This window comes from Calliphora vicina, chromosome 3, assembly GCF_958450345.1.
Source record: "Calliphora vicina chromosome 3, idCalVici1.1, whole genome shotgun sequence".
Classification (NCBI taxonomy): domain Eukaryota; kingdom Metazoa; phylum Arthropoda; class Insecta; order Diptera; family Calliphoridae; genus Calliphora; species Calliphora vicina.
This window is the reverse complement of record NC_088782.1, coordinates 89,689,612-89,709,209: the sequence shown is the minus strand read 5'-3', so window position 1 is coordinate 89,709,209 and position 19,598 is coordinate 89,689,612. Positions and strand designations below refer to the sequence as shown.

Below are 19,598 nucleotides of genomic sequence, written 5' to 3'. Positions count from 1 at the left end.
ATTTGCAAGATCAAACAGCGTCAAATAACAGCTGTTGCATCATGTGTTATCGCAAAAGTAGTGTTGCTATATCTTAAATTAAAAATCGCTAAATAATGAAAACAAATCGCGAAAAGAACACAAGCTTGAACAATTTAATAATATAATTATTAAATGTTTATTTATTAAATTATATTACTATCACAATTCATAATTGAAATTGAATGGAAATGTAATCATGTTTTATACTTGAAAAATATTTGAAATATTAAATATTTTTCAAACAAAAAACATATGGCTTGAATTTATGTTTCCTTTTTACTGGAGAATGCTATTGAAATAAAGTGTAATACAACTTATATTATTAATCGAACACGACTTTTTCCAAACTTTTTTCATTCAGAATAAGAACATGTTCACAAATATTGTTAAATTTTATGGAAAAGTGAAAAATGCTATTAGACATATTCTTCTTCTGCAGTAAAAAAAAATTAAACAGATCATACTGTTTAACAATTATTTTTTAATTACAATCAATTCATACTATTTATGTATGTATAAAAAATTTTCTTTGATTTTAAATTCAATCTGTATAAAATTTCAGTTAATATTCCATATGTACATATGAGCAATTTTAAATTTTGAAAATAGACAAACTCCATGTATAAATAAAAAATAATCAAACATCAGACTATGTTAAACGTATAAAAATATAAATCGCATAAAATTGCAAAAATCGCTACATAGACTTCATGTCTTCAATTATTTTTTCTCCCAGTATGTCATCCTAGGCTGAATGACTTTTATGTGAAGAAGAAGACTTCATTTATTGATGCAATTATTTAGTGAAAATAATTTAAATAACAAATATTCAAGAAATATTGAATATGTATTTATGTTTAAAAAAAATTGTGAATTTGTGTCTTTAATTTAGTACGAAAAATATTTAAATATCTCCTGTTATTTTTCCGCCATGCTGAGCAAATAATTTTCTGTTTTTTTCTATTTGATCAAACAATTATTTTATGAAAGTGTTTTATATAGTGTGACCACACGGCAAATATATTTACTGATTCTTTTTCGCAGCAGTTTGGTCAAATAAAAAGTGAAAAATTAAATTCAATATATGATAACAAAATTCAATAAATCTCTAATAAAATGATTACTTTACAATTCGAAATAAGTGCTTTAACCTTAAAAATATTTGCAAGATCAAATTATATATTTTTTAGGTATTTATGTAGCTAGTGGTCACACTTTGTTCACATTAAGAAAATATTTTGTTTGCCGACAAATAATTTTGTTTGACTAAAATCATCTGTTTTGTTGTTTGCTCTAAATTTTATTTGTGGTCAGATTCAGGCAATGAAATATTTGACGATAAACGTCAAATATTAGCTGTGTGTGACCGTACCTTTAGTAATCCATATATAAATCCATATATAAATTAGTTTTAATAAAACTTGACTTGGAAAAAACTCTCTCGCTGGCAAAGAATATCCAATATCTCAGTTCCTTTTTTTATTTTTGTCTAAGCATATAAAATCCTCGATTATCGGAAAAATAAAAAAGTGAAAAAAAAGAAATTTTGGTTAATCGACACAAATTAATCGGTGTATTTGTTATTTGAAAATCGTAATTTTTGAATTATTCGAACGGTTAACCGACCAAAATTAATCGGTTAAAACTACATTTCTTGAATAATACCCCCATTTAAATCACGTTCGAATGAGATTTCGAGTAAAACAAAACAAACATATACGTTAAATACACATTTTAGATAGTTTTGTAGATTTAGCTTGACAACTTCATAAAAAACACCATCACTTAAACTTCATTAAATATATTAAATATGAAAAAGTCATTTTTATTTAACATTAACATTAACGCTTTTTTTATTAAAGATTTAAGTTAATAACTTATTTTTCTTACGCAAAAAATATCTTAGAAAAATAACCGATTTCTTCAATATTTTATTCAGTTGATAAACCGAGTCGAGCAGCTTGATACTATTATATTTATATTAACCCTCTAACCGGCAAGGCTGCCTTTAGGTGGGGTATGTTAATGTATGTAATGCTGCTTTATTTGCTTATTTCTCCCGTTATAACGGTAATTATGTGTAAAGAGACAAACAATTTACTTATTGTGATAAATATGAACGTTCACTTGTCTTTTGTTTTTTTTATTCCAACGTATTTTTTTTTTATTCAAACAATAACCTGGTCTATTTTTTTACCTCAAAATAATATTGGCCGGTTAGAGGGTTAATTTCATAAAACATACAACTCGTACGAAAGGTTGTGAATTGAGAAAATGTATACTTAACATTTTTTATACGTCAACCAAATTATAAAATTCAAACATGCCAAAAATGTCCTATTTTTTTTTGCTGTTTTTATTTCTATACCTTCCATCATCAGTGGTAAGTGTATACATAAGAATGTAATTTCGACATTATTCATTTGCTAGCATATCAAATATATTCCATATTATATTAAGTATATTCTGCATCATTATATGTAGTTAAATCTATCTAACGATGCCCAGGCAATAGGTTTCATTGGCGATATTTTTAGCTCTGAACATAAACCATAGACGACACAGCATATAAAAATGGTTAAATTTTGGACCCAAAATCTTGAAAATATACATTAAAGCTATTAACTTAACCCTATAACCGGCAAGGCTGCCTTTAGGCGGGTATGTTAAATGTATGTAATGCTGCTTTGTTTGGTTATTTTTCCCGTTATAACGGTAAATATGTGTAAAGAGGCAAACAATTTACTTATTGTGATAAACAAGAACGTGCACTTGTCTTTTGTTTGTTTTTATTCCAACGTATTTCTATTTTTTTCAAACAATAACCTGGTATATTATTTTACCTCGAAATAAAATTGGCCGGTAAGAGGGTTAATAGATGTAGTGTACAGACAAATCATAACCTTTAATTTAAAGCATAATGTATGTATGATCTCAAATTCTGTGTATATTAGCCGACTTTTTACAACAAAAAAAAAACACCGATTTGCCGGTTTCCCTAACAATATTTGTTTAACAAATACCGTTTTCTCTCCACTATGGTGAAGGGTGTATAAGATTCGGCACAGCTGAATACAGCACTTTGACTTGTTTTCTTTATATTGTTTGCCTTCTCTATGTTTAATGTTTAACGATATTGGGAAACATTCCTGCAACATTCTAAACAATTTGTTGGGATAATCTTAACATAAAGAATTTGTAAAATTTTCTTGAAGAACAACATAAACTGTGTTTTACATACTTAGACAACTTACTTATTAACAGGGTTATAGAACAATATTTGAACGAGAATTTACATTAAGTTCCTTGCTTATAATTACCCTGTAATCATGTTTTCATAACCACGTACGAATTATACGATTGGCTAGGGCTAAGACTGTGTGTATATTACATACATACATATGTATGTTTGTGTGAATGTTGTATGAATATGAGTTTACAACCCTTAAGTTCCTCAAAACTTTTAGAACAGAGTAAGATGTTTTTTTCAACTTGAAATATTTCTTCATATTCTAGTCACTAGAATATGAAGAAATATTTCAAGTTGAAAAAAACATCTTACTCTGTTCTAAAAGTTTTGAGGAACTTAAGGGTTGTAAACTCATATTCATACAACATTCACACAAACATACATATGTATGTATGTAATATACACACAGTCTTAGCCCTTGGATTTTACTCCATGCACTAGAATCTAGTGCATGGAGTAAAATTTGAACTATTTGGTTTATTTTGTTATTTTTTGTTTTCATAATTATTTTATTTATTTCTTGCTCCACGTCAGTGATTTAAAGCTAAAAAATACTAAGCACTTTTTACAATAGAAAATATTAAACAGACTAAATAATATCAACCGTTTGTTTTAAATCGAATAAGGTTTAAATTCACAAGTCTGTAAAGAAATAATAAATATGTATGAAAAGCTCCAACCTAAAATTGTAATGTACATATTAGGGTATTCAATTAATCGGGTTTCTGGTTTAATCGGTTAATCGAGCAAATAATTAATCGGGGTTAAGATTTAATCTGTTAATAATCGGTTAATTTTAAATTAATCGATTAACAGAATAATTTCTATTTAAATTTTAAACTGAAAATATATCCACGAATTTTCTGTACTTAAATACAAAATAGACAAAACATAGCAATTCAACCAAAACAGTAATTAATTTTCTTTAGTTTTAATAAAACTCGACTTGGAAAAAAACTCTCTCGCTGTTTGTAGATATTAGAATATCCAATATCTCTGTTATTTTTTTTAGTTTTTTTTCTAAGAATATAAAATCTCCATTATAGTCCTTTTAGGATTTTTTAGATTTTAAATACTTGTAATGATTTCGATAATTGCTGATAAAAACTTATTTGCGTAGCATCTCCAGTTTCGTCTATTATCATGTTCTCAGCCGACAAATACGTGTTTAATTAAATATGTCAGTTTTTATACTCACTAAACATGATTCTTGGATGTTCTAACAAATATGTAATTTTACTTTGATAAAATAAATACAAAAAAAAAAGAAATTTCGATTAATCGACTGAAATTAATCGGTTTACCGATTAACGGTTAACCGATTGAATACCCTAGTATGTATGTCATTGGGCAAGTTTCTTTAACAAAATGTTAAAAGGAGGAAGACAATTATTCCGTAAAATCTAATAATGATGAATTTGTATAAATATTTAGTTAAAAAGCATTGTAAATCTGAATCGAAATTCCAAATATTTTCTAGTTCATCACGGCACAGTTTGTACAAATTTTAGATTGCTGATATAATTTTGGTATTGACATACGTAAATCTTGAAAACTTGAGGAAATCATACCCGCTCCAAAAAATGGGTTTATCACCAAGTAGTGTATTTTTATACCCTCCAGCATCATAGTGGGGACTGTACTGAGTTTGTGCTGATGTTTGTAACGTCCAACTTTAACGTATGCCAATCTGCTCAGGATCACTTTCTCAGTCGATTCAATGATGTCCGTCTGTTCGTTTCAATTTTCAATTTGCGAAATTGGAACTAATTTATTGCGAACCTTATTGTTTATTCCGTACTGGTTAAGAAATATTTGAAATTTAAGACGATTCGCATAAATAAAATGTTTAATTAAAAAAAATGTATTGATATGTTCGTATTTAATTTCTGGAACGTAATTATACGAATTTTTTTTTCACCAAAAAAAAATTAAAAAACAAAAATTTTTTTAAAATTTAAAAAAAAAAAATTTAAAATAACAATTCGAAAATTTTTTTTTCCAAAAAATGAAAAAAACAACTTTGGAAAAAAATTAATTTTTTTTTACATAAAAATATTTAAACTTTGTAATTTGAAGTATAATTTGGTGAAGGTATATAAGATTCGGCACAGCCGAATACAGCTTTCTTACTTGTTTTTAAATATATTTGTCTCTCTGTCTGTCTATTTAAAAAAAAAAATGTCTCCAAAAATAATTTTTTTTAAATATTATTATGAACCGATTTATTCGTGTAGCTACCAAATACATGATAGTTAAGTTATTTGTAGTGTTGACACTTAATTTTATTTTTTTGGTATTGAAAATCAAACACATGAAAATTAAAAATGCAAATATATAGAGTTAGGACTATTTCACTAACGTGTGTTTAGTTAGGTACTTTTGCAATAGAGTTGGACTGCTGTCAGTATAACTATTAGTTAACACATAAACAGACTTCGTGTTACTGGGGGTAATAAAAATATAAAATTCTGAAAATTATTCCGTCCTTGTTTTGTTCTTTATATAAATATAAATGTTGGATTGAAATATTAATTTTTCCCTTGATTATTCCAGACACAATTATCACATGGATTTCCATATTCTGACCGAAGAAGTGACTATGGAAGTGGTTTATCAACTGGTACTACGCACGGAGGACGTCTTACACATGATCATGATCCTTTAGCTTTACATCAAGCCCTGCAAAATGCTGTTGATGATGGTCAAAATCCAGGAATAGACGATAATGTTGGTTTCATGTCGGATCTACCTCTAATAAAAAGTAAGTCAATAATGAAAAGACATTAAATGAGAAATGTATTCACTTAAATATCTGAGGTCTTTGAAATAATTATTTCTTACATTTAATATGACTGATAAAACAACAAAATACATGTGTTTATGAATTATATTGTAGTTTTGACCACAGGCTTAAGATTTTAAATTTAATTATCGCTTAAAAGTAAAAAAAGATTTCAAGAAATTTATTTAATAATCAGACTCATTCTAAATCACTAGTAGAATAACTCTATATAAGTAGATACATAAGTAAGTAATTTCTATTTTAGGGTGTAAGAAATGGTTGCCCACCACTAGGTTATCGTACGCCTCTTTGTGATCGAATAAGGTTGCAATGCTAAAAATGAGGTAAATTGATATTTGGGTGTTAACAAAAACACACCTGGATGCAGACAAGCATATTTTTTTATGGAAAACCCAAAACTGTGTTGGTATTGTTGTATTGTGTTATTGTTATGAACGAAGAATGACATTGTGTTTGTAACATAAGCCTACTAATTACCGGTGGCATTGCTAATAATGTGTTTGCAAACGATGTTAGTGTATCGACATCATGTAGATCATGTTGTTTTCCTTTGGTGACAAATTATACATAAATATATTAATAGTGGTATAATTTATATGTATTACTTACTTATTATGTAATGTTTTCTATGTTCTCACTTTATTTTGCAGGCATGAAAAGTGGGAAAGATGTCGGAAATATTAGCTCTGGATCTCCCAGCGAAGTATTTTGTGCAGTTCCTGGTCGTTTAAGCCTTTTGTCCAGCACCTCTAAATACAAGGTTACAATTGCAGAAGTTCAGAGAAGACTGTCTCCTCCAGAATGCTTAAATGCTTCATTGTTGGGCGGAGTTCTAAGAAGGTTTGTACAATGAATACACATCAGTAAATAAGTATGTATGTACTTTGGAGTGGTTCATAAATGTATGAAAAATACAAAGTCCTTCGTACATGATGTCCACTCTAACGTACATACATACATACATACATACATACATACATACATACATACATACATACATACATACATACATACATACATACATACATACATACATACATACATACATACATACATACATACATACATACATACATACATACATACATACATAGTATATATGTATATACATAATGTTATTATTTAATTTAATATTCATACATGTATGTATATCAGTGCTGGCGGTAGTGTGCTAAATTTTGTGTGTACTATGCATTTCACTATCACTAAATATAATGTATGAAAAGTTTTTTTTTAACTTTTTATCACCAGCTTATTGAAACATTTAGTGATGGTATTATTTTGCTTCCCTATTTGGTGCAAAATTTTGACAGTTAAAAAAATACGAGTATTTGCAAAAATTAGTGACCATCAAATTATTTTCTAATGTTATTGTTAGTAAAACAATTCACCTACACAGACGGAAAAAGGGGTTCTAATTTATATTTTATATTTTTTGTCAAATCTCGAAAAATTCTAAAAACGTATGGTTGTCAAATTCAGAACGGACTGTTGTCAAATCAAAAACGTACAGTTCTTGAATCAGGAACAAATAAAAATAAAAATTCCAGACTATGTCAAATTGAGAACGACCTGTTGTCCAATCAAGAACACTCAATTGTTAAATCAAGAACAAATCGTTGATAAATTAAGAACTTTTGTTGTCGCCTTGTAGTTTTGCTTTAGTTTTTTCACTAAGATCTCGGAAGAAAAAATTATGAAAAATTTATTTCTAATATAACTGAAATGTTGACGTGTTAAACTGTGAAACTCAAGTGGTTGGTAATGGCTATGATAAACTAAAAAATCCATAAAGATGGTGTGAATTTTGGATATTTTAAAAGGTAAAAATAAAAGCTTAAAATATGAATAAATTTTAATAATTTTATATTTTCTTTTATTTAAGCTGCCAATATCAACTTCATGATCGTACCTTATATAAAAAAGGATACCTAAAAGAACCAGTGCCACAATTAGAGCTCCATGCTCAAACATCTTGCAATTTTATATATGTTTTTAGTTAGGTATCGATGATCGGTACCATATAAAGTGGAGTTATTAGCAATACTTTAAAGGTAAAGTAACAATTTCTATTACGTAAAATTATATAATATTTATAATTTATTTCAGGATCTGAAGTCCTTGTTAAACGGAAAAAATTAATATGTATAACTTTAATTAAATTTAATTTAATAAAAAAATAAATTAATACAAATATGGCAACTTTTTAAATGGTTAGATTGGCAATGGGTTATTTTTTTCAGGAATAGAACAATACGTTTCGAAAAATTAAAAAACAACACTCTGCTACACAACAACTGTTTTTGTCAGAACTTGAAAAGCTACCTAATGGAGGTTGTTGGCCTAGGTGAGGACATACTAAAACCGTTTTGAAAAATTTTGAAACACCCTCAAAATTTTGAGCTATTTTAGGGTAGGTCGTAGTACTTTAGTACCTCTAACTCATACACTTTAACACAGATTTCAAAATTGTAAACAACTATGGATAGGCAAAGAATTAAGCTTTCATAAAATATATATTCCAAAAAGTTGTGTAAAAAAAATTGGCAATACCCCCTCACCTCTTTTCTGATAAACCTCTCCCCCACCAACTCACAAATATTTTCAAAAAAAAAATCTCAATCTATATTCTCTATTTTATAACGCCCTTTCTAATACACCAACAATTCTCAAAAAAAAAATTCAATTTATATTCTCATAATATCTACAAATAGCATTTCTTCGTTTGTTTAGCGTTTTCTTGGTAAGTAAGTTTTGGGTAAGCAATTGTATAAGTTATTTAAAATGAAACAACTTTGAGTACTTGACTGCAACTGAAGTTGCGATCAAAATGATCTTTATTTATAATCACAAAATAAAAATGTCAATAAAATAAAACAAAGAATTAATTATGCAGACATATCGTCAGCATTTACAAAATATCAAATTATGCAGACATACCGTCAGCATTTACAAAAAATATTAAATTCTTATTAAAATAACATAATTAAAATAAACAAGAAATTGCAGACAGTTAAATGAACTTTTATAAGTTTAACAATAACGCAAACGCAGCAATTTGAAAAAGTAAAGAAAGAGGGAGTATTCATAATCAATTAAATTAGTGTTAACTCTTCCCCCCTAAAATTTGATTGTCCTCAATCAAAAGTACGGTATCTGTGTAATTTTCATTATGTGTTGTTCCTTAGATTCGTTTCCACTCGGGGTAATTTCTCCTAAGGGTAATGAAGCATTAACATAGGTTCTTGCTGGGTATTGTGAACTCCTTGAGTGACATGATTTTTTCAGACTTACGGACAATAAGACAGTAATCCCGAGGATCACTAAAACATAGGCTATTACATCACCCATTTTGCTCTCGATATTCAAAAGCTCGATCGCTTCCGTATTATTGACATGCATTTCCTTGATTAACTCTAGAGTAAGAGTTTCTTCCACATGTGAATTCCCTGCCTTTGGTTGTACAACGGCTGGCAGTGGATAAGCATAGGTGATTTCTGAACCTGAGAAAACCTTACCGTTTGCTGATATCGTTTCATTGTGAAATTTTATGAGGAAAGTACCGTTTAGATCAAATGGCTCTCGACCGATGAGAATTGTGCCATTAAATTGATTCAATAAAAGTGCCCCAGGAAGGATTTCCTGTACTGTGGCCATATGGAAATTATTAATTAACGTGCAATTGGACGGTTTGCTGCGTATTAAATTCGGAAGGCATTCAGATTCACTGATGTCTTCGACTTCACTATATTTGCATATTGTTAATTTATTCAAGTTCTTACATTTATTCTTTACACCAAGTATTTGTCTGTCACATACCAAAATTTCATTAAATTTAATCTTACTAACAAATTTACCAATTTTTACAGGCTTTATTAAAATTTTTTTACAAGATTCATTACACGTTGATGGAATATTTACAATATAAATCAAGGAACTTCCATTGGAAGCTATTTTTATTTCGCCAAATTCTAAGATTTCTTCTAAATTAAAATAAATGATATTTTCATTCTCAAACATTTTCTTTACAAATTCCATTTCTTCATGAGACAGGATGAATGAATTAATAACACCTACTTTGGCCCAATGAATAGCATATTGTAGGTTTACTATTTCGTCTTTTATAATTTCAAGTTTATATTTTAATTTTGTTATCTCTAAATTTCCTTGAGTTCGTTCGTCATTTTGGACGACTTTGATTATTTGATTCATTTTTACTGTTAATTCATTCATTCTATCTAATGATAGTTTATTTATAATAACTTGTTTATTATTATTTCTAAGAACATTGTTCATCTTATTTTGTATAATTTCGAAATCGTCATGGTCAGGATTACCTGCAATCCATTTCCATGCAGAACCAATGAAATTTAGGGATCTCTTATTTCTAGGTTTTAATGCATTTAGCTTATCTTGTAATTGGGAAATTTCGTGGAAAAGGAAGGGATGTAAGGGATGGGATGTGTCAATTCTTGCTCTTAGTGTTTCCTTGATATCATTAATAAACCTCTGGTAATTATCGAGTTCCACGACATGTATTAGTTTTATCGAGCCCGTTTGAAGTCTTGCAATACCAGTATCGATTGCTACTATTTGCGAATTGGTATAATCTAGAATCTTTACTTCGCCATAAGCGAGAGATGATAACGCAATGAATAAAAATATACTAATTGCCATCTTTTGTACGTTGCTTCTCTTTCGTTGTTTTGTTGTTTGATGTTGTTGTTGTAAATGGGTTTATCCTTGTAATTAATGTTGTTGTTGCAGTTGTTTTACAGTTGTTTTACTGGTGGTAGCTTCTAGATTTTTCAAATTCTCAGCTTTGACTTTGTTTTGAAAATTTTTATATTTATGTATTTTGGATTTTCAATGTTTTGTTTTTGATGTTTGTTATTTTTTGTCAATTAATATCTTTGATTTTTACAAGTTTTTTATTTTTTAGGCTTTTTATTTATTTAGTTGTATTTCTTTTCCTTTTTAAAAATTTTTTTAATTAATTTTTCGTTAGTTGTTTAAATGTTATATTTATTTTAGCGATCAGTATTTAATTTAAAATTTTTTGTTTTTTTTTTAAAAAATTTTATAAACTTCACATTTAGTACATTTCTTTTTTTATATTTTTTTTCGTTTCGGTTGTCACTTCTTTAGGGACTTTTTTTTGTTATGTTGGGCGGTTGTCACTTCTTTAGGGACTTTTGTTTTGTTGGGCGGTTTTCACTTCTTGAGGGATTTCCCGTCCTTTTTTCGTTGGGCGCCAGTTATTTAAAATGAAACAACTTTGAGTACTTGACTGCAACTGAAGTTGCGATCAAAATGATCTTTATTTATAATCACAAAATAAAAATGTCAATAAAATAAAACAAAGAATTAATTATGCAGACATATCGTCAGCATTTACAAAATATCAAATTATGCAGACATACCGTCAGCATTTACAAAAAATATTAAATTCTTATTAAAATAACATAATTAAAATAAACAAGAAATTGCAGACAGTTAAATGAACTTTTATAAGTTTAACAATAACGCAAACGCAGCAATTTGAAAAAGTAAAGAAAGAGGGAGTATTCATAATTAATTAAATTAGTGTTAACTTATATGTCTTTAACATTCGCTATCGTTATAAAACTTGCTACATTAAGCTCTCATGTTTCGGTAAATGTAGTTACAAAAAATTTGAATATGTTTCTAGAAAAAATAAAATTATTGGCTTCGGTGCAAGTAGTTGCAAAAAATTTGAGTATGGAATGAAGCCTGACCTTCCCACAAATAACCACATATGTATCATTCCTTGGGCAAATGCAGGCAACGTAAGTTCTATACTACAGAAGACAAACAACTTTTTCGTAACTTCACAAAAAACTTTACTAATAAAAACACGAAATTTTACACATAATATAAACATTTAGTAAAATATTTTAAGTTGTATTTTAAGTACACACCTCCGGTATTGTAATCCATTTTGGTAAAATCTTAGTTATAACCAATTTTATTAAAAAAAATCACTTTTTCTATAATGCAATTTGCATAGGGTAGCATAGAGACGAGACGTAATTGTCAAAAACCTATCTCTCGCAACAACAAAATACATGCTAGTCAATGTATTTTGTTGTTGTATCAAACATATTTTTTGTTGTATTTTTGTTTGACAAATCGTAGTGTCTCGTCTCTATGTATAATTCTCTAAGGCAATTTGTTTTACTTTTTTCAGATTGAAAACTCTATTTAAAAAATGTAAACTTCCATAGCTGTTTTATATATAAACTGAGTGGCCAATTTGCATAAATTCTTGACATTTATGTCGTCGAAATGTTAGCAATTGAACCGTAATTTTTTTTTTCAAAAATCGAAAGTTTAACATTTCAATTTTTGCCGCAAAAATTTGTAATGGGCACATAGTGCATTGGTAATAATTTTTAAAAGCTTTCATATCAGAATAAGCAATGAAAAGCGACTAAAATCAAAAAAAGTTGATAAATTTTGTTTTTCTTTTAGGTATTCTTAAGAAAAATAATACTTACAAATTTATCAAAAACTGCACGCCATTTTAAAGCGTAATTAGTTTTCATTCCAAACCAGTTAAAAAATTTAAAGTCGGACAAATACTGACGATAAGTCGACGAATATCACTGAAAACGGGTTTTTTTAGAATAACTTCTGAATTTGAGGGTGTTTCTGAAGTTTTTAGACACCATTTTGTAATGTACTCAGCAAGACCTATAACCCACGCTAGGTCGTTTTCCAAGTTTTTTTCCACCGTGGCAACGTGAAGTTAAGAGAATAGTGAAATTACATATAGGTGGAAAGACCTAGTTCGTACCTTTTTAATGTCGTTTAAAAATTTAAAACCGGTTAAATAATGACTGAGTTAAGAATGTTTAAATTTGCGGGTTTAAAAAATATACTTTTGCCTATATCTCGGAAATTTTAGGGTGTATTGGAACTTTTAAAACCGGTTTTGTAACACACTCTGCTAGACCTACGACAAGTATTTTTGAGTGTACCTCAGTGTTATTAATTTAAAATTTCACGATATACATATTAAACACAATTAAATTTAACGATATATTATTAAATTATTGTATAATAAATTATTAAATTATTGTATAATAGAACTATTAATTACATACATATGTTAATTATTATTATTTAGAGCAAAAAGTAAAAATGGCGGCAGACTTTTAAGAGAAAAACTTGAAAAAATTGGATTAAATTTACCAGCAGGAAGGCGTAAAGCGGCAAATGTTACATTATTAACATCATTGGTTGAGGGCGAGGCAGCACACTTGGCCAAAGATTTTCATTTCGTTTGTGAAACAGAATTTCCAGCTCGACAACTGGCCGAATATATAGTGCGACACAATACCGAACCACAAGAATCTTATAGAAGAAAGGAGCTTTTGATGCATTCACAACAGGTAAATAAAATCCAGATTCATACATACATACATATGTATATACATATATCATACATCAAAGATGGCAACTGAAATTTAAATATTGTAGCAATCAGCATTACAAATTGTTGTTAAAAATATGTATTTAGCACAACTTGTTTAAAAGAAACAGAGTTATTAAAATAATTTTAATGAAAGAAATTAGAGCTTTATATTTTGAACATTTATAATTTTATATATACATTTACGTATATAATTCAGTTATTTGACTTTATTTTATCTTTTTAATAATTTATATAACTGGTTCTCTGTGAAATTTAATTTATTTAACAGATTACAAAGGAACTCATGCAAGTCCTCAGCCAAGATCGCACAACACAGTATGGGACAAGATCTCAACATTTATTGGAACCTTCAATGCAACGACACCTAACACATTTTTCATTGATAACGCATGGATTCGGCTCACCAGCTATAATGGCTGTCTTGCACGCTTTCCAGGTAAATATATAAATATATCGTTGCCTTAATGTAGAAAGGACGTTTTCAATATACATATTTCGAAATTGTGCACGCATTCCATTCAAAATTCAACAGGATATGATGAAATACAATGGATTTTTTGAATGTAGTTGATGAAAAATTCGTTCTCATTTGAACAAAATCGAGACTTCAATCATGTTTTTTTTTATCATTAATACGTTTCCTTTGTTAATCTAGTACTATAAAATTATAATTTGTGTACGTTTTTCCTAAGGTGATCGAAACCGGTTTTCGGTTTCATCGAAAAATTGCAATTTAATATAAACCGGTTTCGATTTTTAATAATAACCGGGTAACCGGGTTTTTGGCAAAATATTTAAACGCATAGATATAAGAAGAAAAAAGTTTTATTTATTAAAATAATAGTTATTCAATCAAAAACAGTTCATGGAAAAACATAATAAAAAAAAAGAGATCATATAGTTATGATAAGAATAAACATGTATTCTAATAACAAAAAATAAGCCTTAATTTTGATTACTTGTTTAACCTTCACAAGGTCTTCGGTCAAATTTGATCCATTTTGATATTAAAATTGAATTTTTTCTAAAAGTGAGTGGTTGATATTTTTGATATTTTATGAATTTTATTTAATTTCAAATGTCAACAAATACGTTAGGTTTTCAGAAAAACATATTGGCAAAAAAATATCTTTAAAATTGTTTGCACTTAAGGTCTTTGGGTCATACCTGGAGCAAAAATCTTGAATTTTTGTTACTAACAATTAAGTTAAATGTTTTCAGAGCTTTAGTGGCTCTAATATATAACTGTATCTTTTCATCATACCTGCTGAACATTATACTTGTATGAAAACTGCGATTCTCCAGTTAGATACCAAAGCTATTTTACCCATTTTGAAATAAAAATTATTTTTTTCAAAAAGTGAGTGGTTAATATTTTTGATATTTTATGACATTTATTTCAAATTTAAAATCAACGTTAGGCTTTTAAAAAAAATTTGCAAACGAAAATATATATTTTCTGTTTGGGTAAAATTTGACCCGATGATCGTTAACGTCAGTAAACGGAGTATATAGATTTTTTAAAGTTAAAGTTTTTAATATACTAAAACTCATAAAAATCGGCTATTCAAGGAAAAAAACCCGGTTTCTTCGATATTCGAAATGTGAGCTTTTCAAAAAAAAACCGATACAGACCTAACCAAAAAAACCGGTTATAACCGGTTATTAAAAACCGTGCCGATCACCCTAGAATATACTTAACTTTATAAGGTTTAGTAAATCAATAAAATCCTACATTTTATCGTGTAAGACTTGCCACAATTAAAGAATTTTTAAGAATAATTAAAACAAATTTAAATTTAAGGCATTTGCATAACGAATTCTTTTTTTGCGATAAAATATTTTTTATAATTATCAAGCCAAAAATGGACATAATTATCTTTTAAATGCATCTCAATCAATAAAATCCGACTACAGTTTTATAAAATACGAATAGTTGCAGCCAATCTTTCAAAAATGGAAATGCCCAAAGGAACTTATTTTCGTATTTAAATTTCGCATTTGAACTTAAATATAATTAATATTTAAATACAAAGTCAAAAATTGGCCCTTAAAGATTATTTATTTTTAACTATGATTGTGGGTCATTGACTTTAAAATCCTACAACTCTTAAACTAAGTAAGAGCGGACAAAAATTTTAACGTTTTTCTGCTTATAATTATGAAACATATAAGCACTTTCTACATTAAACCATCAATAAATCCATTTTCTTGATTGATTTTACACTAAATTTATTTTATTTTACTTTTCAGACATTTCTAAATGAATCGGTGAATTATCTGGAAAAGTTGTATCCATCAAATGGTGGTGGTATGGTATCATCGTCTCTTGACAAAAACAAAATGGACGGCGATAAGAAATGATAAAACAATTGCATTTAAATTTATTCAAACGTTTAAAACGTATTTGTACGAGTATTTGTAATAATAAGTATTTATATGTACACTATGTATGTATGTTAGTTAGACTGCCTCACAGTCCACAAGAAAGTCTTTGCAGTCATCCCAGTGAATAGTTAAATGAAATAGTATATCGTTTGAAATCTCGTTAACTTTTATTTTTCGTGAGGCGGTATATACATAAATAAAATCATAACATAATGTATACATACATACGTAATATGTATGTATGTATGTATGTATGTATGTACGAATGAACGTCTGTGTAAGTCTATGTAAATTAATAGTAAATTAATTTTGAGATTAATTATTTTTTATTATATAGTACAATAAGTAGCAAATACATGCTCTACGTATTATGCAATATGCATAACATGTATATACATACATATATTTAAATCCATAAGTATAATAGGCATTTAACACATACATAGGTCTTCATTTAATTTCTAGTACATACTTCTTAAGTGGCCCATACTGTCATCCATACTAAAAATGTCGGCAAAATGAATGTTCTCTCTGGCAGCAGCAGCAGTCCGTATCCATAATCCACTTAACAATTTATGTAAGATATTTATCGAAAATGTAAGATTATCCGAATTTAAATTAGAGCGACAAATGCAAATAATAAATAATGCAAACATTTGATTAAATAAATTAAGGCATCTTCAATTTTTTGGCAATTGTTTCTTTGATTATACAGACAAATATTAAAGAGCATGTACTAATTACACTACACACCAATCCTCCATCTTTTCCTTTCAAACTTTGGGAATGCTCATAATAAAAAAAAACAATTCATTTATGCCATTTTTAAATTATAAACTATACATACATATGTAAATATTTTTTAATATACATACATATGTATGCATTAGGGTGGCCCTTAATAAACAAAAGTTGGCTTTTGGACAGTCTCACCCAGTTTGTTGAACATTGGTAAAAAAAAACATCCTGAAAGCCCTCTGAACTTTACAAGGGAATAAAATGCAATTTTTTCAGTTTTTGTAAAAATTTACAATAAAAATATGAAAAAATTATGTCAATATCTTTTACAGTCTTTCCGTACCTGCGATTTGAAGTTTGCTATTTAATGATTGCAATTTTCTTACTGTTAAGAATAGCATTTTTTTCCGAATTTTAGCGATAATACAGTTTTGGAGCCATTTTAACGCAAAGGAAATACAGGGTTAATCTCCAAAAGATTTTTTTAATGTAATTTTCATTAATATAAATAAATCAACATATGTATTTCAGGAAAACAATACAGAAAGTTTACGAGTTTAACCTATTTATTTCATATAAATAGTAAAATTTTGCATATATCTGAACTTTGACTTCGATGCGCGTTCCGAAATCTTTGTCCGATTTGGCTCAAATTTTCAGAACTTAACTCTTAGGCCTAGTGTCACAATATTCCACCCAGCACTCTTCAAAATTCAAACAAAATTTTTTTCCCATACAACTGATTGTCACTCTAATATACATACAGTGAGTGTCACTCAAAATCGTACAACATTTTTTTAAATATTATGAAATTATACAGGCAATAATAGGTGGTTATATAAGAAATTAAAAGTAATTTTTTTAATTGGAACAAAAAATATGTATTTCAACAAAAAATATAACAAAACCTGTTACACATTTCGCACGGAATCGATTTCACTTTCGATCGGAATCGAGTTCTGTGACATGGGTTATATGTTTGTCTGTAATATTAATAAGGGTTTTTAAAGAACCCGGTGGCTCAAAAAATGAAGCATTCCAAAGTTTATTTAAAAAAAGGGGTTCTAAAAATTTTAATTAAATATGTAGTGTTATTGTAGTCTTGCATATTTCGTCAAATATTTAAATTGGTTAAGGAATTTATGATTTAGGTAAAACAAAATAAAAACTATTTTAAATTATTACATGCAAAATATATTATAAATAAATTAGTAACAAATAGTTGTTTTTATTAAATAAATAAAAATTATGATAAACTTACTTCCTTTAATTAACAACAAATTCAAGTATATAGTAAGTATTAAGACATGTTAAGCTAACTACACAATATTGAGTACCTGCTTTGAAATGTTATGTTTTCTTATTTATGGCTATCGCTTGTTAAACATACATACAAATTTTCTTTTCAACACGTCTCATTTTTCTTCCGTAAGAATGTGCCAAATTATATTAAAAATTAAAAGGCCAAAACATATTTTAAAGAAATCTAATAAAATCAACTAGAATTTTTACATTAATCAAGTTTAATTTTATCATTTAGCTAATAAAAAAAATCATCTTATAAAATTGTAACACAAAATATCGTGATACTTTAACTTTTTCACCTAGCACAGTTGTGTCCCAATGTCTTTGAAATCGTTTTTCAAGCTTCTTTACATCCTGGTGGCACCTCCCACCCTGCTCATCACTGACCGCACCAAGACTATATAGAAAGAATGAAGAAAGGGTATTTTCAATAAAATTCTATAACCCAACTTTTCGTAAGCTTTTAACCTGTCGTTAACTAGCTGTTTTCGGCTCTGTGGTTCCCTAAAAACACTTTTATAACTGTTTTCAGTGATAACCTTGATGCCTGGTTATCACTGAAAACAGGGAACCACAAGCTTTAGCAAGCTTTTTATCAAAATTTGGGTCTTTGAGCAATGTGCCTTGTTCCACAAAAATTCCTTCTTTGAGTTTGTCATCACTTAACTTTGAAAATACTGTCTTTATATATAAAAAGCCATCTCCCTCTTTATTCATAGCCTTGACAAACTTTTTCATCAAACCAAGATTTATGTGCAGTGATGGTAAAATTACATATTTAGGATCTATCAATAGTATATGTTCAACATTAGATTTTCCGCAAACAAAATCTGACCTTTCTGGCCATACTATTTTAGTATAGAGCTTTTATGTGGCTCTGATATCCCATATACAAATAAAACAACAGTATTTAGTAAATCTACCCTGTAATCCAAGGAAATATCTATAACTTTGAGATCAGCGCCTACTTTCCAGCTGTTTATTTTAACCCTAAAGTGAGGGTAGTATAAATAATAATTAACACGTGCCTCGAAAACTAGACGTGATGGATATGTTTGGAACATTTAATCTATGACCTATTCATTCCAGCTAACAGTTAAGAGGGTGCCAAAATCGTGTAACGCAGTGTTATTTTTCAAACTTATGTTATTGTAATTGTAAAAGGGTGAGATTTAAAAAATCTATACATGACATTACAATAAAATAAAAATTACATTTAAGTATTTGAAACCTTTTTTAAAAAATAAATTTTTTGCAAAATTTCGAAATTTTTGGTTTTTAAGACGACATAAAAAATTGAAAAATGCAGCTACGCTGTTAAACTGAGTATCAATTATATCATTTGTTCACTATAATGAGAGACAATTATATTATCTGCTATATATTTAATGAAAATTTCAACACCTTTCAAATTTCGTACCTACATATGATAATAATGAGTTTTTAAGTCTTCAGTAAAAATTGTAAGTCAATCGGGCAGTGCCACGCCCATTTTTACTAGGTGGATTAAAGTGCAAAAGCAGTTGAATGTCTCAGGAAAATAATAAGTATTAGAAATTTTTTTTTTATTCATGTTTGTTTTGTTTAGATTTCCATTCTTCCTTCTAGATTAGATCTGCTGTATCCCT

At 28.1% G+C, this 19,598-nt stretch overlaps 1 protein-coding gene across 1 annotated transcript in view; it reads left to right on the top strand.

Moving 5' to 3' along the window:
* Nucleotides 1-16,010, top strand: part of TfAP-2 (transcription factor AP-2) — a 64,957-nt gene extending 48,947 nt beyond the window's left edge. Inside the window, exons 4-8 of the mRNA XM_065505980.1 lie at nucleotides 5,828-6,035; nucleotides 6,728-6,917; nucleotides 13,231-13,495; nucleotides 13,808-13,975; nucleotides 15,793-16,010. Of these exons, the coding sequence (XP_065362052.1) occupies nucleotides 5,828-6,035; nucleotides 6,728-6,917; nucleotides 13,231-13,495; nucleotides 13,808-13,975; nucleotides 15,793-15,903 (942 nt within the window). The 3' untranslated portion in view covers nucleotides 15,904-16,010. The remainder of the gene's footprint in view (nucleotides 1-5,827; nucleotides 6,036-6,727; nucleotides 6,918-13,230; nucleotides 13,496-13,807; nucleotides 13,976-15,792) is intronic.
* The last annotated feature ends 3,588 nt before the right edge of the window (nucleotides 16,011-19,598 follow it).